The sequence below is a fragment of the Rhagoletis pomonella genome, unplaced genomic scaffold (assembly GCF_013731165.1).
Source record: "Rhagoletis pomonella isolate Grant_MI unplaced genomic scaffold, Rhpom_1.0 Rhpom_scaffold_00002, whole genome shotgun sequence".
Taxonomy (NCBI): domain Eukaryota; kingdom Metazoa; phylum Arthropoda; class Insecta; order Diptera; family Tephritidae; genus Rhagoletis; species Rhagoletis pomonella.
Window position 1 is genome coordinate 63,875,321 of NW_023458556.1, and position 21,577 is coordinate 63,896,897.

Genomic DNA, 21,577 nt, shown 5'->3' on the forward strand with positions numbered 1-21,577 from the left:
GGAGCAGGGTTGCATTACCGACTCCGAAACTTAACTAAATGAAATTATTTTATCCAATGTTACATATTCTTATTTTTCGTCTAAAAATTGTTGTAAATATCAATTTTGAGTGAATAATCTTCAGTAGTTACTAAAATATCGCAGTTTTCGTATTTCCGAAAATTACCGTTATATGGTTTGTGGGCGTGGTTATTGTCCGATTTTTAAAATTTTCGGCCATTTAGTATGCTGTATCAAGACCAACAACTGTGCCAAGTTTGGAAGAAATTGGTGTAGCGGTTACCAAGATATACACATGTAACCATAAGTGGGCGTGGCTACGCCCATTTTCAAAAATTTATAATATTCTTATTTTTCGTCTGAAAATTATTGTAAATATCAATTTTGAGTGAATTATCTTCAGTAGTTACTAAAATATCGCAGTTTTCGTATTTCTGGAAATTACCGTTATATGGAAAGTGGGCGTGGTTACAGTCCGATTTCGCCCATTTTCAATACCAACCTACCTTGGGTTAACGGAAACCTACATACCAAATTTCGTTGAGATATCTCAATTTTTGCTCGAGTTATCGTGTACACGGACGGACGGACAGACAGACATGGCTTAATCGATTTCTCTATTCATTCTGAGCATTTATGTATACATTTGTCTATATCTATCTCGATTCGTTTTGGCTGTTACAAACAACCGTTATGTGAACAAAATTAATATACCCTTGTGCACAAGTGCGCTCGGGTATAAAAAACCGAAGGCCAACTTGAATTGAAAGAACCAACACTGAAATGCGTCAAAATGAAAGTAAAAGAGCACAAATTTCTATGTAAAGCAAAACTCTCTGGTCGAAAATCCAGCAAAAATTATCACTCAAAATATCAGTTAGTAAGAAAAAATGCTCCCAAATACTCTCTGAGGTAGAGAAACTTGCAAATTTCTGTACGAACGCCAATTTGCCGGAACTTGCAAGTTTCCCTGCCAGCTAGTGTTCACGGTTGCATTTCTAACATAAGAAATTTGTATAGAATTTTTAAAATTCTTTCAGAGGGCAAAAAACAAGATCTACATGTATATTTCTTGTTAGTCCGACTTTCTTCAACATACCTTTAAATTTTTTTGCCGTAGTAACTGCGGGTTTCCTATATCGACTCTGGTTGAGATTGCATTCCGAGTACGTTTCAAATCATTGGAATTAACTAAATTAATTAAGTAAACAAGAATTTACTTAAATTTTTCATTATAAAATCGCTTTGTAAATTTTTAAATTTGACGAACCTGTTTATTCGAATTATCGTCGACAAAAAATGCAACCATGTGCCACAATCATATGTTTTTCCTAATTGCAAATTCTTGCTGGTAAATTTTTTCCAGCTTGAATTTGCAACTTCTCTCCTAGAACTAGTCTTTCTACTTATGATTTCTTTAAATAAAACATGGAAAATTAAGTTGAAACAGTTCAGCCGTTTTTAGCCTTTTTTTGCCAATTTAGCCGGTTCGTCCAAAAAGTTGATTACATCCATAGTTGCCACTGGTGGTTAATTTGGAAATTTATTTTCTGCTTGGTACATTTTCTCCGATTTGGCAATTTATACAATTGATTACTTTTGAATAAGGAAAACCTTTTTAAAACATCAATTAATTATCTTTAATATTTTTTAATTAATTAATTATATCGGAATGAATAAGTTATGACGCATTCAAAAAGGAGAATCTCCTACAAACACCGATCCTTGATCCAAAAAAATTTAATATATATAGATAGCTATAAATGTACCTTTAAAATTATAAAATTTTCATTTCAACGATCAACCTACCAAAACTGAGAACTTCAGCAAAAAAAATTTCAGCATGCTGCATTTTAATCTATTTTGGTATATTTAAAGGAGAATTATGGTACAAATGAAAAATGTCATACGTACGGTGGCCATATATATGCGAGCCGAATACGGGACAATAAATAATTTTGCTAATTTTTTCCATAAAAGCTAATAGATCTTAACACCTTCGTAAATGATCTTAGATGTATGTATTAGCCCTGAAACAGCATCCTTAGAGTAACAGTGCTACGCATGCTTTTCATACAAAGCTAGTATGTTCGACAATTTGTTGATAGGGAAGCAAATGAGCAGCTCGCTGCACTTGCACTTTTTTGTTCTCAATTTTAATGAGCTACAAAACTGCAACCAATTTTTTTTCTAAAGGTTCTGATTAAAAAGTTTGAAATTTTGGTGAAAATTTGCAGAATTACTTCTCATAGTTTTTGCACAAAGTCGGAAATTTTGATTTATATGGTTTTTGTTAGGAAAAGAGCTTTACTTAAAAAAATAAAAATAATAACAAATATTAAATAAACAAGAGAAAAATAGCCGAACCTTGCTAAAATGTAGAATCCTAATTTTTATTTTGATCACTGTATGTGTAAGACCTGGATGGAAAAACAATTTACTGGTTTTAATTGTATAAAGTTTATTGTGATATAAGAAATCGTTTACTGATACAAGTTCGCTTGAAATTTGTTGGTTAGTTGTAGGTTTTAAAATTGTATTTGCTGGTACGTCTGCTCTTCTTCACGCGCTGAATCAAAAAAGGACCAAATTTTGTAAGTATCTACCAATGTTAAAAAATCAATGATGGCCGCATAGCTGTCAAGGTTGGCTACTGTGAACCGGTTTAATAATAATAATAATAATATCCCAACGGTTTTTACCCTCCATTCCCGCCCATCCGCACGAGGGGCGCAGTCCGCATGACGTACGGAACCAATATTTTAAATTTTTGTGCCGAGTCACGATAGCCAGGAGTTTGTTAAGTGTCGAGATCTAAAACTGTTCAGCTACAGTACTAAATTCATCAGCTGATTTTATGTATTTATGTCAATAATTCACTTATTGAGAGAGGAGAGTATCGCTTTCTTAATGCTGAAAAGCGGATCTGATATATCAAACGTGCTGGAATGAGAGTTAAAATCCTGGTATAAGCAACGGAGTGGGTCGTGCAATTCAAAATTGGTTTTACAAGCTTTCAGAAATATGGGACAAAAGTGTCTTGATACGCGTGAGGGAACATTAAAGCTTACATCAGCCAGAAGAGACGGACTTGAAATTGAGCCTGTCAGTAATTTAACCATAAAAAGTATACCAAGCATTTCCCTGCGACTGGCAAGTGTAGGAAGGTTAATAAGTTTTAAGCGACTCGTATAAGGTGGAAGACTATATTGAGAATCCCATCGGAAATTTCTTAAAGCAAAAAGTAGGAACTGTTTTTGAATTGATTCTATCTTGTCTGAGTAAATTTGATACCTTGGATTCCAAACCGCCGAGCCGTATTCCAGAATCGGCCTAACTAATGTTGTAAACAGGGTTTTAGTGATATAAGGGTCACTAAATTCTTTTGACCATCGTTTCACAAATGCAAGTACACCTTTAGCCTTGTTGACTGTCACATTAATGTGAAGATTAAAATTAAGCTTAGGATCCATTGTGATACCAAGATCCACAATTGTATACCTGTTCCAGGTTATGGTTACCTATTATATAAGAAACTGGCAGAACAGCTCTTCGCGAGAAGCACACTACTTTACATTTCTTAAGATTTAGAGGCATAAGATTTACTTTACACCAGTAAGCCATGCTGTTTAAGTCTGATTGTAGCAAAGACCATGATACAAAAAAGAAGGTAGTTTCAATAAACAACTTTTGACGGATAATAAAATTTTTCGAAGTTTCATAAATTGTCAGTATTATCAACGGCCTTGCCACTTTGATAATATTAAAACAATACATCGGAGTATTTTCTTTCCCATATTTTTACCAATGTGAGAATATTTCAAATCAAAACTCACAATCAGTACTTGATATTTTTTTACTTACGTGGTTTGCCCCTCTTTTATTAAAAATATATAAAATGTAAACTGTTACATTGTAATTATTCTTTTTATTTTATAATAAAAACCATTAGTGCATTATGTTGTTATTTTTTTCATTTTCTTATTTTGATATACAATTTTCGTTTCTTTAATTTTGCGATTTAAAAATCGAATTCTAAAGAATGTTCTTCCCAAATAAAATCTTAATATAATATTTTGGTCCAAATTTACTTTTAAATTTCTCATCAGATTTTGAAAAATTTTGGGTTTGTGGTTAGCGAATCACCATTAATTTCAACAAATTTTGAATTCAAAATTTCCAATGTATGCAAAAAACTTGAATTAGGCTTGTACAGACCGCCCTCCGATAAACAGTTAACATACGTATAATTTTGATCACTTTCTACATGCGTCCTGAAGCCTAGTTTTGTCAACCCCATTTTCGAAATTATGTAGCCGGCAAAATTTTCAAGTCCATCATATTCCACATCTTTGAGTGGACTGATGAAATCTTCTGCTTCATGCTCTTCTGCGAGCTACTTAAAAAAAATTAGAAATCAAATAAAAACGAAAGGGTAAGGAGTTTACCTCGAGTTCTTCTGCGGATATTTCAATATCGTTAAGTGGTTTGAAAACATTTTCACTGAGCAACTCCTCTTCAAATTTTAACATTACTTCACTTGAAGACTCAACATTTGTTTCCGTGCTCAAAATAGTTTCGTTTCGCCCTAATAAAGTTCATGCATACATTTTAGAATCTTTATGACAACAACAATAATTTCTTTAAGTGGTTAAAAAATTACCTAGAAGGTATGATCGAAATCTGTACTTGAATTCGAGAGGTGACGGATGGTCATGCAGCCCTCCTTTCATATATGTTCAATAACTTCACTAAACTTCACTCATTTTCATACATTTTTGTTTACTTTTACAAAAAAAAAAAAATATCTCTGGTGATCAGGTAGCATGAATTTTATGAAATGTCATAATTTTATTAAAAGTCAAATGGTTAGCAACAACAACGAATGTCATTAAATGGAACTACCTTCTTTTTTGTATCATGGCAAAGACCTTTCTTTAATTGAAACGTACGATTTATAAAGTTTTACATCATCTGCATACATTAAAATTTTGGAGAATTTTATATCTGTAGAAATATCGTTTATAAAAAGCAAGAACAGAATCGGGCCTAGGTGGCTACCCTGAGGGACTCCTGAAGTAACATCAATGACGTCAGAGATAGTATTTTTAAACAATACCCTTTGTGATCTATCATAGAGGTATGAAGAGATCCAACGTAGAAAATTAGGCGGAAGACCAAGAAGATCAAGTTTATAGATGAGCAACGAGTGGCACACTTTGTCAAATGCTTTACTGAAATCAGTATATATAACATCAACAGTTTTGCTCTCACTAAATGCTTCTGAGATATAGGATGTTAATTCAAGTAAATTTGTAGAAGTTGATTTGCCCTTGCAAAATCCATGTTGACTGTATGAAATGCTTGAAGTGATAGAATGCGTCAACCGATTTGTTATAATTGCTTCAAATAATTTAGGAATTGCAGAAAGCTTAGCTATGCCCCGGTAGTTCTCCACTGAAGACCTGCTACCGCTTTTATGTAAGGGGGTTATGAACGATTCCTTCCATACAGTTGGAAAAACGCCCTCTTTAAGAGACAAATTAAATAAGGCTGTTAACGGCTCATAGAGATAATCAGCACAATTTCTAAGAAAACAAGTGGGGATCTGGTCAGGACCATAACTAAAAGACTGCTTTAAGGACTTCAGATAAACTAAAACATCATCGGGAGATATTATAGGGTTATGTATTGAGTTAATTGGACTTAGTTTAAAAGGATAGTCAAAGTATGCTTGGGAGTTAGTGGAATAATTGGATTTAAAAAACTGAGCGAACATGTTAGAAATTGTTTGATTATCACCAGAGACGGTATTTTGATACTTCATGGCGGAAGGAAAGCCACGTACATTTCGCTTGGAGTTTACGAAATCATAAAATGATTCGGGGCTATATATTATACGTCGTTTGATTTTACACAAGTAATCTTTATAACACTTTTTGTTTAATTCAAAGAACTTGTGACGCAAAAGTGAGTATTTTACATAGTATGAGTGTAAGCCGGTTTTTTTTGTGTAATCTAAAATAACGTGACTTTCTGTTTTTCAAGTTTCTCAGTTCTTTAGTAACTGTGTTTGTTCTTCAGGAACACGTTCAGGAATGCGTTTAGGCACATACTTTTCAAATAATCTATGTACAGTACAAATAAAATGTGCAACGCTTTGCTCAACTTTTTCTTTGTATATAGGCCACGACAATTTAGACAATTCTTTATTCAGTTTTTTAATGTTGGCTTTCGAAAAATCAAAGCGAATATTTGGTTCGTATGTTTGGACATCGCAATTTTGACCATCGTTTATAATTTCGTAAGATATCTCAATAGCAGGGTGGTAGACATCTTCGGGCAAAACTAGTGGGTCACATTTATTTACAGCCGACTTAGATGCATCATCATCATAAACAAGATCTAATACTTTGCCAAACTTATTGCGAAGTACATTAACTTGATTCAGGCAGAGTTCAGCCATCTCCTCTAAAAATACGTTGTTGCACGCGCTAGACGAGAAAGGTACAATATCATTGTCAATGATGTTCCGTGATACATTTGGTAAATTAAAGTCACCCAACACAATTAATGAATCAGAGGGTTTAATCACTGAATTAATTGATTTCAGTAAAGATAAATGTTGTGAATACACTGATAAGTCAGATCGGGGAGGAATATAGAAAATGTTTATCAACAACTTATGTAATAAACATTTCTGCATTTATTTTTGTAACCCAAATAATTTAATTGTATATTTTACCGTTTCTTAAGTCTGCACCAAAAAATTTTTTCATTCGGACACTTACTTTCAAAGAAAAATAAAAATTTCCAAAACACTGCAAAAATTTCCAATCGTTGATTAATAAAAACTATTTGGAATTTTTCAACAAAAATTACACAGTCTACTGTTCTACTACAAACCTCGGCGCTGCCTGAATATCATTGAAAAATATTAATGTTGGTAAATTCGGTGCCAACTTGAGGAAGCCTTACCCAAAAGCATTTGTAAGATGGCTTAAAACAAGTATGTTCGTTGCATTGGAGCGCAAATATGCTTAAAAAACTTTACAATATGTGTTATTTCGCATCCAAGTACATAATCAAAAAAAAAAAAAACAGAGACCCAGCGGGGGATCCAGACTTTTTTTTGGAGGTGTCTGTGGGCATTTGAAATTTTCCATGCAAATAACATGTAAAAAAGTTTGTTACGTTTTTTGGGAGAGGGTGTTTCCGAACTGGCTGCTGAGATAGGTCGATCTTCCACTCAGCAGTCGATATATGGTTTTGGATGTTACAAACAACCGTTATGTGAACAAAGTCATAATACCCTTGTGCACAAGTACGCATCATTGAGAAAAATTACAAATAAATTTTTGTTTGGAATTTTCTCCACGAAAATGGGGAAATTCGGAAAACGCATAGAACCATCGCATATCCCGTACAAAAATCTATGGAATCATAGTTTTCCTATTATTTTTCCCATTTTCTGTCTGCTTCCCAGCTAGTCGAAAAGTAGTTTAGCACCGCTTAGCGCGCTTGGGACTTTTCACGTTAATTACCCCAGATGCGTATGTAATTTGTTGTACAAATACCTTACCTTTACCGGAAAGGTTAAATAAAAATATCTAACAATTGTGGTTCTTAAATAAATATGTACATATAACGATCAAATAAGTGAACAGTTCGATTGAATGTTAATCCAATTTTGCTAGTTTATATCTGCGTATTCTTAGCTCACTGAATGATTAAAAAAAATAATCTATTACCAGCCACAATAATATTTATGTAAATGTATCTATGACACTTCCTCCAGGAATAAACCCAAATATATCAACACTGTTATCATCATGAATACTATGACAAATGTGAAGAATGTGCTCAAGCTCAGTGAAACAGATTTGAAAGGCGGCAAAAAATCATGGCACGAAATGTATAAAGATTCAGCTTGGATATTCGTTGGTGGTCTGCCTTACACCCTCACAGAGGGCGATGTCATCTGTGTGTTTTCACAATACGGCGAAATTGTTAATATCAACCTGATAAGAGATAAAAGTAGTGGCAAATCGAAAGGGTTCTGCTTTCTATGCTACGAAGATCAGCGTTCAACCATTTTGGCAGTGGACAATTTAAATGGCATTAAACTACTTGGACGTACCATACGGGTAGATCATGTGGCCGATTATAAACCGCCGAAAGAAAATGAGAAAATGGACGAAGAGACTTTAAGACTGTATATGGAGGGTTGTGCGCCGAAACCTATGGTGCAGAAAAAGGAACGCTCATGAAGGATAGAAAATAATTTTGAAAAATGTACAAATGATGTATAGTATTTCTACAAATCAAATAAAGGGAAAATACATACATATGTGTGTATGTATGTACATATGTAGTAAGTTAATGAAAATTTGTTGTGATTCTTTAGTATGTATCGTGAAACCCATTTTAGTGGACACTTAGTCTGGCTAGATAATCAACTAACGGGTTCCAAAGAAACGTGCTGTTTCGTCGAGGTCGGACCTGAGGGAGAGGGGCGTTAGTTGTATGAGGTTTTGAAAAGTGAAAAGGTTAATAGTGCCGTGCGGAAATTATGTATATCAGTGGGAAGTCAGGATAACAAAGGAATCGTTTTTTTCGTATATTTTAGCATATTCGGCGCTTAAGACACAATCGGCTGATTTTTAAGGCCATAAAATATAACTTAATTTCGGGAATCGTTCTTCAAATTTGTATTGGAGGCAAAGCGGTTGCGGTTTTGATCCAGTTTTTTTAAATTTTTCGTTCTCCGTTCGTTCCAAATTACATCATATTCTGAGCTTATCGGAAGAGTTATCCAATACAAACGACTAAAGAATTTTACGGTATTGCAGCAGTTTGAATTTCTACTTATCCAGACTAGATCATGTCGTTCGCAGCGTTTGTCCTCCATGTGAAGGTTCCGCTCACGATACCAACCACTTCTTCGCGTGCCCCCTTAAAGCGAACCCAAGTAACACTCCTTTCCAAAAAAAATTTAAACGTTCTGCTCGACTTACTACCGATAGATCTTTTAACCGAAAATCGGTTGCTAATAGCGCCATCAGACTGCGGCCTTGAGGTTATGGAAGGGAAGACCGTCCGGGCAAAGTTCTATCCAAACGCACTACCTCCTGAAATTAAACCGCTGCCCACTGACTATATCCTGTGAAAATCTTGGTTCACCACATACTCTGCACGCAATTCCCAAGCTGCAATGACTGGACTCAGGGAGGGGCCAGTTCGTCGAGGGCTTAACTGTCTTTACGAACGATTTTCATTGAAAAATGTAACCTTAAGTTATTATATCGCTTACCGCACCATGCAAGCGTTCTCCTCGTTGAAACTTTTGTAACGTACATGAAACAGAATGCATCAGCGAGAACGCAGGTGAATACCTATCCTCTTAGATAGTCATGCGTCTATTCAGGCACCCTTCTACCTCTGTTAGATCTCAACTTGGAGGATGACTTCAGGAGAGAGCTGCCCTCGATTTCTAATCAATACGAAATTACCCTAATATGTGTCCCGGGGTATAGAACATTTGCGGAAATGAGACAGCAAACGAACTAGCGAGGTCCGGCTCCGTACTCCACTCGGTTGACATGGTCGCTACGCACAGGGAGATCAAGGGCAGAATTGCTGAAGTTACCATTAGAAAGCCAGGCAGCGGTGAAACCATACATGATCGTATAGGATTACCCGGCAGTTCTGGGTATCCTAGGGCTAACTTAAAACCAGGGATCTTTTAAGAATGAGCAAAGAAAATACCTACAAACTCACTACAGTTTGCACAGGGCTAAGTAGCCGATTCAACAGAAACCACTAAAAATCCACACAGCAAAACTATTACATCTTAATTTCAATCGCGCGGTAAATGATTTTAAAAAGTTATTTCTTAACCACAGGTGATAAGAGTATCCAATTAGCGCAGCTTTATTAAATACATATTGGCATTTCTTTATGGTTGCGCATATCGGATATTTGTATTGTACGCCATGACTTAGGAATAAAAGAGACTGATGCTATGCATTGATGCGTTTAAGACGACAGCCTAAATATTTATAACTGATACACAGTGCTTTGATTGGGAAAAATTGAGTTTAAGGCATGCTTAGGTAAAACATATATATAAAACAGCACTTCGACTTTAGCAAAGGTAAGTAACGTTTTTACCTACCTTTCTTACCTGCTCAAGTGAGGACCACATCGCATCCGAAATCAAAACTATATAAAGAAAATTTTTTCTCCACAATCTCCAGAAATGGGGTGAAAGGTGGCGCGTGACGTGAGGCTGCCATACGGCTAAAGTCGTGTGCATCGCAAGAACGAAATCAAACAAATTCATTGCAGGTTTAATTGAGAGAAAGAGTAGGTAGTACTATATTGTTTTCTGGGGGTGGCCCAAGCCCATACACACAATGTGCACTTTCATAAGGGTAATTCTTTGGCAAATATGCGCGAAAAATATATTCATTATTTTAAATACATACATATTTTTATTTTATAAAAATGCTTACTTCCAATTATAAATTAGAAATTTTCAGACTTCCTCGAAGTAAAATTTTGTTTCATTATTTAAGTTTATCACATTTCTAGAAATAGATGATTCTAATGTGCCTTTACTGGGCATACGAATATTGTAGTATTATTTATACTTATAAAACATTACTTTATAAAGATATGTAGTGATAGCTCAGCGCTAGGCTAAAAACATACTGGAGAGGCGAGCAAAGCATTGAGCGAAGCGTCGATTACAAAACGTGTATGTTTCAACCGGAGCGCATATACATATCTACGCTTTGGCCTTAACTATGCGCGCTCCCATTAAAACATGCACGTTACGAAAAACAAAACGGGAAACTTATGTATATTTATCACTCTAGTAAAAATTTACAAATACATTAGTGGTATTCACCAAATTGAGCAAGTGGCCTGGCGCTCTGGCAAAAGAGCAGATGACTGTTGACACCAGTCTGCCAGGCCACTTGCTCACTGGTGAATACCGCTATTGTATCCATTAATAATCCGACAAAGTAGTAAAAGTAAGAAAGGGGAGATTTTTCCAATGCAGCCATTGTACCTATCTATGAATTTTACGATGTTTTTTTATTCCTGTAAGAAATAAGCAAAAATTCAGTCCAAAGAAATTTTAAAACGATTGTTACCCTTACGTACTTGCATTGCAATACTGTCCATAGAAGCCTGGATCACATTTGCAGGTCTTATTTGGCATACACACGCCATGCTTACAAGGACGCCTGCAGGTCGAACGCTGCCTACGACCGATTTCGCAATGATTACCGAGCAACCCGCTTGGACAGCGGCAAATATTGGTGCCAATGCAGCGACCGCCATTTTTGCATGGAATCACACATTTAGCTGTGGACAAATAACGCAGTAGAAGTATTTATAAAAATAAAAGAATAAAAAAATATAAGCTTACAATATTCACATCGTAGTCCATAGTATCCTTTGGAACACTGGCATTTATCCTTTTGTATGCACTTGCCGCCATTTAAGCATTTCTCGGTGCAGATGCCTGAAAATAGTTGATTTCAAAGTTGGAGTTATTAAATATAGTTTTCAACTACTAAACTACAAATACTTATTGCCATTTAATATGTGGTATCTACTTTCACTTGTTTAGAAACTTTGCAAATAGTATTCAAGCATGTCACGCTTCTCTACCTTCTCCCGCACCAACAGCTGGGGTCTTATCCAGTGCCGTTCGATTTTACAGCAGCAAAGTCGAAATGCCTCAACCGAGCACGGCAGCCCACAGACAGCAGATTCCAAGACGACCACATTACGAAAGCGGCCAACACCTCTGACAGATGAGATCATACGTGTTGATCATGCTGGCGAATTGGGCGCTGATCGCATCTATGCGGGGCAAATGTACGTTTTGGGCAATGGCCCAATGGGCAAGACAATCGCACACATGTGGGAGCAGGAGAAAGAGCATCGGAAGAGATTCGAGAATCTAATACAAGAACACCGTGTGCGGCCAACGATAATGTTACCAATTTGGAATGTGGCCGGCTTTGTGTTGGGTGCAGGTACATTTGTAAAACTTTGGGGTTGAACTTTTTTGAAGTTAGGTATTAATTTTTTATTTCAGGCACAGCACTGCTGGGAGAGAAAGCGGCTATGGCGTGCACTGTTGCTGTGGAAACAGTCATCGTGGATCATTACAATGAGCAACTGCGACAAATCATGGAATCTCCTAAACCAGATAAGGTGACTAAGTATGCTTTGATATATGTATACACTTGTGCTCATATAATTAAGTTACACCATACAGCAAAAAATATATATCTAAAAAAAGTGGTTTTATTATTGAAAATGAACAAAAAAACATATAGAATCAAAACTGCGGATTTCATGTTCAAAGTTTGTTTACATTTTTAATGTTTAAAAGTATTGAATTAATTTTAGTTAATTTTAATATTATATTTGACCATATGATTCGTGCTCATATAATTAAGTCACCGCCAAAGTAATGCATATTAAAGCCAAGTTATCGTTTTTTCAATAAATGCCAGTCAGTACTTCGTTGGGAATCCTTTTTGACGAATCACTTCATCGCATCTCCTATTCATGGAGCGGACTAAAGACTCACATTGCTGCGGAGTGATTTTACTCCACTCGTCCTTAATAATCTCCCATAAAGAAACCTTGTTTGTAGGTTTTCGCGCTGCAACTGCTCTCTTTATAATACCCCATAGGTTTTCTATGGGGTTTAAGTGTGGGCTTTGCGCCGGCCATTCAAGACATGTAATGTGATTTGCATTAATCCAGTCCTTAACGACCCGAGAGCAGTGCTTGGGGTCGTTATCTTGCTGATATATCCAAGCAAGTGGCAAGTCGTCAGCGTAATCCCCAACTAGATGTTCTTCTAGAATTTCCTTATATATAACACCCGTCATCTTGCCTTGGATTTGGACAATCGGACCGACACCTGACGACGTAAAACATCCCCAAACTATTACTGACGAGCCACCATGTTTTACTGTTTTTTTTGTGTACTTGGGGTTTAATTCTTGCAATGGCGGACGTCTTACATAAGGTCTTCCGTCATTGCCGAAAACATTAAATTTAGACTCATCGCTCCAAACAATTAGTTTCCAATAATCTAAGCCTTTGTTCAAATGTTGTTTGGCAAAGGACAATCTTCTTAAAATATTATTTTTTGAAACATTGGGCTTACGTCTGGCGATCCGGCCATTTTTCTGCAGTCGTCGACGTACGGTTTGTGCCGATATTTGTATACCATAATTGCATTCTAATTGGGCCCTAATTTCCCTGGAGGTTAAAAAAGGGTCTGCCTTACTCAATCTGACTAATTTTCTATCGTCAAAAGCAGTTGTCTTCCTAGGCTTATTGCGCGGTAGATTATAGAAAATTCCATTTTTTTGGTAGTGCTGAATAGCATTGACAACCTTTCCTCTGGAAAAGCCCAATACCTGTGTTACTTTCGCTACTGTCTTACATTTTTGGAAGCACTCCCATATGATCTTCCTTTCGGAAGGATTAGAGCTCCTGTTCTTACCCATTTTAGAAATTTTTAAATCGATTGCTAAGGATATAACACGAAATACGAAAATAAATCAGTGGAGGTTTGATATTTTAGCAAATTTATGGCAATTAAGTAAGAAGACTTAATTATGTGAGCACTTACGTTTTAACTTTCGGTGAAACAAATGCACTTTTACCATAAATAGAGATGAAAAATAGAACTTATTCCTCTCTTATTTTTTGACACACTACGCAGTTACTTTATGAAAAAAATATAAACCGTTATGTCAAGAGTTGCTATGTTATTTCGATTATTGCAATTTTACTACTGGATAACTTAATTATATGAGCACAAGTGTACATTAGACTGTGTCAAATAAAACGAATGTTTTTTCTTTCGGTCCCATATCGAAATTTTGTTATCGGTTATGCATAGTATTACGTATTCTGTTCACGCTGTGAAAAAGCTTGCAACTTGTTGGCAACATGAAGCTAGCAATAAAATTTCCACGACAATTTAAAATACACATGTACATCAGGGTGCCCATCGAAAAAGTTTTTTTTTGGAAATTTGAAGACCCTACCCCCTAATTTTATTCGTTTTTATGAGAAATATTATTGCCTGTTTTTATAGATTTTTTAAAGGTGATTTAGAGGTCCCGACCTGTCGATTTATGTCAGATAATAGGATTTTGTAGATTTATGAGCTTTTGAATGACTAGTTTTGATTAGATTTCAAAGATCGAATATTATCTGAGAAGAGGATATATAGGCCTTCAAAATGGTGTATAATAATCTATTGTCGGACTAGGCTTGTGGGGATTTTTTATCGGGTAAATTAAAAAAAGACCCATATTTCTCTTAATTTTTTAACTTTTGACCATCGACAATTTCTATAATTTCAAAATATGGAGTACTATCTAAAATTAAATCTATTTTCCAATAAATTGATATCTCATTTATTGCAATCGCATACAAATTGTCGAATTTAGGCGACTTTTCTTAAATGCGGCCTTGAATTTATATGTGTGTATGTACCGGAATTTCAGATTTTTTGAGCAGTGTGGTTAAGGAGTTCATCAAAATTTATTCAAAATTGATAGATATAATTGCTCTTTAGCAAAAGTGGGTTTTCAAGAAATTTTAGGAAAAGGGGGAGTGGCACCGTCCTTTTATATGATATATGCGTATCTCAAAAACTACTTGCCCGACCTCGACCAAATTTGGTATACACATTGTGAAATTTCCAAAAAAAAAGCATTTTCGATGGGCACCCTAGTGTATATTTTAAATTGTGCGAAAACTGACAGTTTATAGAATTCAGTAGCGGCGAACACAAAGGGGGAGGGGCTCTAGGGGTTAAACCTTACCCTAACTTATAGTGAAAACTTATTTCACGGTTCAAAAAATTGCGGATGATGACTTATTATCATAAGACTTTTTCGAAAACTTCAAGTGAATGGCTCGTTTTTATTAGCTTAGCTGTCCGTGTGCGACGCTGTTCGTAATTTCAGCTTATGCCCGTTGGTCTCTTAGGCAAAAATTTAATCCCTTTTTTCAATGGCTACGAGATCAGTTTCATATAACCATCTTTTTTCATAAGTATGGGATTGGCATGTTTTAGTAATCGGAATGAATCCCGGTATAGGTTTTGGGGCGCCTCAAGTAAAATTAACTAATGTTTGTACACATCGCTATGTACAACAAATTTGATTGCAAACAATGAAAAACAATGAAATCAAACATCGTATTTGACCAAAAAACTATATTTTACTTCATTCTCTCAACTTCACATAATGTAGAAAAGCTAAGAAAGATAATTAAATAAGATACATATATCACGACGCCCATGAATAACACAAATCCGTTTGATTGAAATTTTATTTATTTTTTGCTTCAATTTTTGGTGTGTCAATGTGAAAACAATATGTGTTGCTGGCAAAATTTCACGGCTGTGAACAGAATACTAACCTTTACAACAAAATAATGTTGGCAAAATTTCAGCCCTCTATCTTAATTTTTAACCGACATCACAAAAAGGAGAAAGGTTATCAATTCGTCGGAATATTTTATTTTATTTTATTTTATTTTATTTTAATATATTTTATTTTATTTTATTTTATTTTATTTTGTTCAATTTAATTTAATTTAATTTTATTTTATTTTATTTTATTTTATTTTAATTTATTTAATTTTATTTTATTTTATTTTCTTTATTTTATTAATTCTATTTTATTTTATTTTATTTTATTTTATTTCATTTCATTTCATTTCATTTCATTTCATTTCATTTCATTTCATTTCATTTTATTTTATTTTATTTTATTTTATTTTATTTTATTTTGTTTTATTTTATGTTATTTTATTTTATTTTATTTTATTTTATTTTATTTTTATTTTTATTTTTTATGTATGTTACCGCATAACTTTGGACCACGTTAACCGATTTCTATAATTCTTTACCTCACAGGTGGTCCCATATTAATTTGGTTTAAATCCGATCATCGGATCATGAAAAAATTAACGATAATCTTAAATTTTTACATGAGAATTGAAGTCGGTTTTGTTTTTTGTTTAAGAAATACTTGTTCAGTTAGCGCTCGCAAAAATAAGAATTTTCAATGAAAAAAATTTTGCTCCACAACTCTTTTTATAAACAATTAAATAAAAGAAAAATCTTAATGTGGTTTTTAGGGAATTAAATTCTTGACAAAATAGCCTTACATCAAATACAACTCCGTGTTTTTACAACGCTTTTATCAACTTGCAATGTTGTATGTCCAGACCACCATTTTTATACTATAAATATAGCAAAGGTATTTATGGCAAACCTAGTCTAGATATCAACCTCGTCGTAGGTATCATATCAAAGACATACAATTAGAAAAACTCTAGAGATAGATGTCGCCTCGCCAGAAGAAGTTAAAAATATGCACTACATACGCTACAGCGGATATAGACGACACGCCATTTCTTTAAATGAAATTAATTGCTGCTATATGTATGTATGTACATATGTAGGCAAATACTAAATGTGAGCAAACAACATTTTGCTTGAATAGTCTTCTGTTCTCTTTTCACTGCAAGTTGAATTATTTTAGTATCTATTGCAAAATTTTATACAGACAAGACTTAAAAATATGAAATAAATTAAAAAAAAACTTTTTAATGTACCACGCTTTTATAAATGGACTAAAATTAGAAAATAATATTTGTCAGTCCCATAGAACTTGTTTTGATAACTTTTGATTTTGAAATTTTAGCAAAAGTCATTATAAACAATTTATGAGATTGAAAATTCAAAGCATGATAAAAACATAACAAGGTAAAACCATTGAGAGGCAGTCTGACGTTTGCCAACAATATAATTTTAAAATCAAAACTCAAACTCACACACACATTCTCATTTTCAATCTCAAACAACAACAATTGTGAACAATTTAATTTTTTTATTTTCAATTTTATATGATTTTAAAATGTTGGCAAACGTCAGAAAAAAATCATGGCCGACGAAATGAGAGAATGAATTTACCTTGTAATGTTTTTATCATGATTCAAAGCGTGGGGCGCATGTAATAGGCCTGATTTGAAATTGAAGAGTAATATATTATGTATGTGGGTATATTAATAACGACCGCTTAAAATCGATCTCAAATTTGTACTTTCGCTGTAAAAATTTTAGGTCTATGTTATGTATGTAGTTTGAATATTGTCAATTAAATCTAATGCTTTGTATTGCATGCGCTACACGTTTTTCGTTTTCAATCTCATAAATTGTTTATTATGACTTTTGTTAAAATTTCAAAATCAAAAGTTATCAAAACAAATTCTATGGGACTGAGATATATTATTACAACGCTTTTATCAACTTGCAATGTTGTATGTCCAGACCGCTTTGAATGTTGTATGTCCAGACCACCATTTATACTAGCTGCTTTTTTTTGTAAGCGAGCGACAAAAGAACGCTCAACTCGGGTAAAATTTCCTTTTAGCTACTTAAGCAACCCTGTTGGTAGCTGGCAAGAAAATATGATTAGTTTAACGGGATTTAGATACAAAAACCAATTTAAATGAGTAATTATGCGAGGTATTTGCGTAATATATATACTCTTTTAAAATATAAGTCACGTATAAAAGGAAGCAAAAATTTCCCCTCCACTTTCCCATTCAGGTCGCGTATTTTTGAACCGACCTGGCTGAGCTCGGATAAATAGCCGAGTTTGTGTTGTTGCTTTGCGTGTATTTCGTCATTTAAGCGAGTGTTCTTTTGTAGCTCGGCTGCAAAAGAATGTACCTACTATAAATGTAGCAAAGCTATTTATGGAAAATTCTAGATATCAACCTAGTCTAGATATCAACCTCGTTGTAGGCATCATATCAAGGAGATACAATTAGAAGACTCTAGATGTTGCCCCGCCAGAAGAAGTTAAATATTCCGCCTAAATATATGCACTATTTATATACGTCACAGCGGAAATGGACGACACGCCATTTCTTTAAATGAAATAAACTGCTGCTATATGTATGTATGTACATATGTATGTTTATACTAAATGTGAGCAACCAACATTGTGCTTGCATAGTCTTCTGTTCTCTTTTACTGCAAGTTGAATTATTTTAATATAAATATAATTGCAAAATTTTGTACAGACAAGACTAAAAAGTAGAAAATAAATAAAATAAAAAAAAACTTTTTAATATACAACGCTTTTATTAATGGACTAAAAAGTAGAAAATAATATTTCTCAGTCCCACAGAATTTGTTTTGATAACTTTTGATTTTGAAATTTTAGCAAAAGTCATTATAAACAATTAATGCCATTGAAAATGAAAAGCGTGGGCGCATTTAATACACTTGAATTGATATGAAAAGTAACATATGTATGTATGTGGGCAAATGAATAACGACGGCTTAAAATCGATCTCAAATTTGTACTTTCGCTGTAGAATGTTATGTAGTTTGACTATTGTCAATGAAATCGAATGCTTTGTACTGCATGCGCTCCACGTTTTTCGTTTTCAATGGCATTAATTGTTTATAATGACTTTTGCTAAAATTTCAAAATCAAAAGTTATCAAAACAAATTCTGTGGGACTGAGAAATATTATTTTCTACTTTTTAGTCCATTAATAGAAGCGTTGTATATTAAACAGTTTTATTTTATTTTATTTTATTTATTAACCGACTTCCAAAAAAGGAGGAGGTTATCAGTTCGTCGGAATCTTTTTTTTTTTTTTTTTTTTTATGTATGTTACCGCATAACTTTGGACCACGTCAACCGATTTCGATAATTCTTCTTTTGCATCGGAAAGGTAGTGTCTCAGAGGTGGTCCCATACTAATCTGGTTGAGATCCGATCAGTGGATCATGAGATATATATATATATATTTTTTTTTTTATATGGGAGTTGAAGTCGGTTTTTTTTTTACTAAAAATTACTTGTTTTCTTTGCTATGTTGCTTTGACAGAGCTTGAACCCAGTGAATTTTTTCTAAAAATTATATTTCGATCTACTTTTAAAACCTTATTAAAAAACTTTTTGAGAAGAAAATCTTATATACATAGTTAATTACGTTATGAAATTTAATGATTTAATGAAAATATTTTTCATACTTTCATTGATCCCTATATCGCATTTTAAAAGATATTATGATTTGAGATGATTTTACCTAAAAGAACAATCAAGATAAAAAAATAAATTTTTTATTATTTTTCATTAACAAGTTTTGTTGGCTTAAAAGTTCCTAAAATCTCATCAATATACTATTGACTCATGTCACTAGCATAGGTACATATATTAATGTTAACTTCCGTGCTGGCAGTCTTTCATTATAAAATTTGAGGATGTATTGTGTTCCACAGTCGGCTAGGCATTTAATTGACGAAACCCAGTTTTTCTGAAAGTTTGGATTGCATATAGAAAAGTAATTCATCAATTTTCCCAGGTTGGCGATTTTAAGCTTTTTTTTAATTGAAGTTGGTGATCGGAGAGCAGCATTTAAATCAATTAAAAGTGATTAAAATGCAAATATTTATGCTATCAAAAGACCTTTCTGGGGATTTTCGGGCACGAGAAATCTGAATCTGCAGTTTATTTTTTACTAAAAAGCGTTAATTCTACCAAAAACGCGGTTGCTGGGTACACTTTGGTGCAAATAAACATGAAGAAACACTGTTTCAAAACATTGCTGAGAAACATTGTTTCCACTTTTCTTTCAAGTTTTTTACATTAAAACGCATCCTAGTGGCCCATTTTGCTAAAAAATCTTGCAAGCGCTAACTGAAAAATGAAGATAGAGGGCTGAAATTTTGATATGCAACCGAAAGAAAAAAAAACAATCGTTTTATTTGACACATTATATACTACATGTACATACGCACATCCATACATGGAATAATGCGGTGTATTCTTGTTTTTGTACGAATCGAAAATTTGAAATTTTTGTTTCACTTTTGCCACTTACTATTTGCAGGAACTCTTAGATGTCATAACCAAATTCCGCGATGAGGAGCAAGAACACCACGACACAGGCATTGATTGTGGCGCCGAGCAAGCACCGTTTTACAAAGCAATGACTGAGGTGATCAAAATTGGTTGCAAAACGGCTATTGCCATTTCAAAGCGTATATAAATAAGTGCACCCTTTCAGTGATTGTAATATTTATACCTATCTACATGTATAGAAGTTTTTTGCAAAAAAAATATACAGGCCGATTCTGAACAGAAACTCCCTTTTCCCTTTCCTCCTATCATGAATAAAAATTCCTTGCGGACTTTTTATATTAAATGGCGGAGTGCAGATCTCAAAAAAGTGTCAAACAGCTTCTTCGAAGTTCGAATTTCCCCCTCCCAAGCTTTTGGGGAAAATTCTACTCCCTGGTTATTTAATTATTGGAGGATTCTTTTTCGGGAGAAACAAATTCCCCGGAGAACAAACTCCCCGGGAGTATTAAGAATTGGGTTGATAATGAAATATAATAATGCAAATAATAATTTTAACTTACCTCCTTCGCACTGAGTGCCTTGGTAGCCATCAGGACAGGTGCACACCGATGGCGCTGTGCAATTGCCGCCATTTAGACATTGCGGAAAACAAAATGCCGCCTGACAGTATTGACCCGTGTAGCCAGCTTTGCACTGGCAAATTTTATGATGATTACAAAATCCATTATCGCCACATTTCAAATTACATTCGGGATCGGGACCTTGAAATCATAAATTTAACAATAGCAATACAAAATAATGTCAAAGCAAATGCTTATTAAGTACTAAAGCATTGGCAAACAATACATAACTCTGACAAAAATTTAATAAACAAATGCAGTTAAGCTCAGCAGTAGGGCGTTCAAGCGGTCTATAAATTCAAAATCAGTGCAGGAGCAGTGTAATATGAATAAATTTGTCCATTAACTGTAAAATGTAATAAAAAGCCATGCACTGTGAGGAATCTGTATTTTGATTTTTATAAATTACACTGGATCACAAATTTTAGTTTGGGCTTTGTTCTCCAGACGCCACTATCCAATTCCTATGTAGAATTGCTCGGTGATTCCGAAAATCGTGTTAATTTTTTTTCTATGGATGCGTTTTCGTTATATTTGCAATTTACCGTTATTCAGCTTAAAAAAGAATGGTTCCACTTAATCACGTATATCTTACGAAACAATTGCACAATCATAGTACGAAATACGGCAAATGAAATCCAATAAAATTCTCCATAAACCGTATATATGTACATCACTTTCGATTAAAAAAATTCAAACTTTAACAGGGGAAAAATAAAAATAACGTCTGTTTTTTTATTTGTTTGTTAATTAATTTCTCAGAAACTATCAGGCCTATCGAATTTCATTGGCGTTCATTTGCCGTATTTCGTATTACGATATACGGAATCACCGAGCAATTCTGCATAGGAATTGGACAGTGGCAGCCATTGAACATTTTGGCTGTAAACCAGTGTTATTATAGTAGGAGCAAATGAAATAAAAGCGATAGACAATCAAGTGTTTTTATGTGTGACCACAGTGGGTGTAGAATGGATCATTTTGGTTGTTCAC

General features: G+C 34.1%; 3 protein-coding genes across 7 annotated transcripts in view; 2 read left to right on the forward strand and 1 right to left on the reverse strand.

Moving 5' to 3' along the window:
- The first annotated feature begins 7,324 nt into the window (after positions 1-7,324).
- LOC118733969 (RNA-binding motif protein, X-linked 2) lies at positions 7,325-8,346 on the forward strand. The gene has a single exon (XM_036463629.1). The coding sequence runs from the start codon at positions 7,833-7,835 to the stop codon at positions 8,268-8,270; it is 438 nt and encodes a 145-aa protein (XP_036319522.1). The 5' UTR covers positions 7,325-7,832; the 3' UTR covers positions 8,271-8,346.
- A 2,165-nt stretch (positions 8,347-10,511) lies between these two features.
- Positions 10,512-21,577, reverse strand: part of LOC118733967 (protein shifted) — a 109,900-nt gene continuing 98,834 nt past the window's right edge. For all 5 annotated transcript variants that reach the window (XM_036463627.1, XM_036463625.1, XM_036463626.1 and 2 more), the window contains exons 5-8: positions 20,525-20,725; positions 11,444-11,539; positions 11,176-11,379; positions 10,512-11,112 (exon numbers count right to left, since the gene is read on the reverse strand). In XM_036463627.1, the coding sequence (XP_036319520.1) occupies positions 11,081-11,112; positions 11,176-11,379; positions 11,444-11,539; positions 20,525-20,725 (533 nt within the window). In that variant the 3' untranslated portion in view covers positions 10,512-11,080. The remainder of the gene's footprint in view (positions 11,113-11,175; positions 11,380-11,443; positions 11,540-20,524; positions 20,726-21,577) is intronic.
- LOC118733968 (5-demethoxyubiquinone hydroxylase, mitochondrial) lies at positions 11,624-20,247 on the forward strand. Its single transcript, XM_036463628.1, has 3 exons — positions 11,624-12,059; positions 12,122-12,240; positions 19,993-20,247. The coding sequence occupies exons 1-3, from the start codon at positions 11,672-11,674 to the stop codon at positions 20,149-20,151; spliced, it is 666 nt and encodes a 221-aa protein (XP_036319521.1). The 5' UTR covers positions 11,624-11,671; the 3' UTR covers positions 20,152-20,247.

Bases quoted from the DNA above. Each gene is read 5' to 3' on its own strand.
- LOC118733969 (XM_036463629.1), top strand. From the start codon at position 7,833: ATGAATACTATGACAAATGTGAAGAATGTGCTCAAGCTCAGTGAAACA.
- LOC118733968 (XM_036463628.1), top strand. From the start codon at position 11,672: ATGTCACGCTTCTCTACCTTCTCCCGCACCAACAGCTGGGGTCTTATC. The intron at 12,060-12,121 runs GTACATTTGTAA...TTTTTATTTCAG, and splicing joins CGGCTTTGTGTTGGGTGCAG to GCACAGCACTGCTGGGAGAG. The intron at 12,241-19,992 runs GTGACTAAGTAT...TACTATTTGCAG, and splicing joins AATCTCCTAAACCAGATAAG to GAACTCTTAGATGTCATAAC.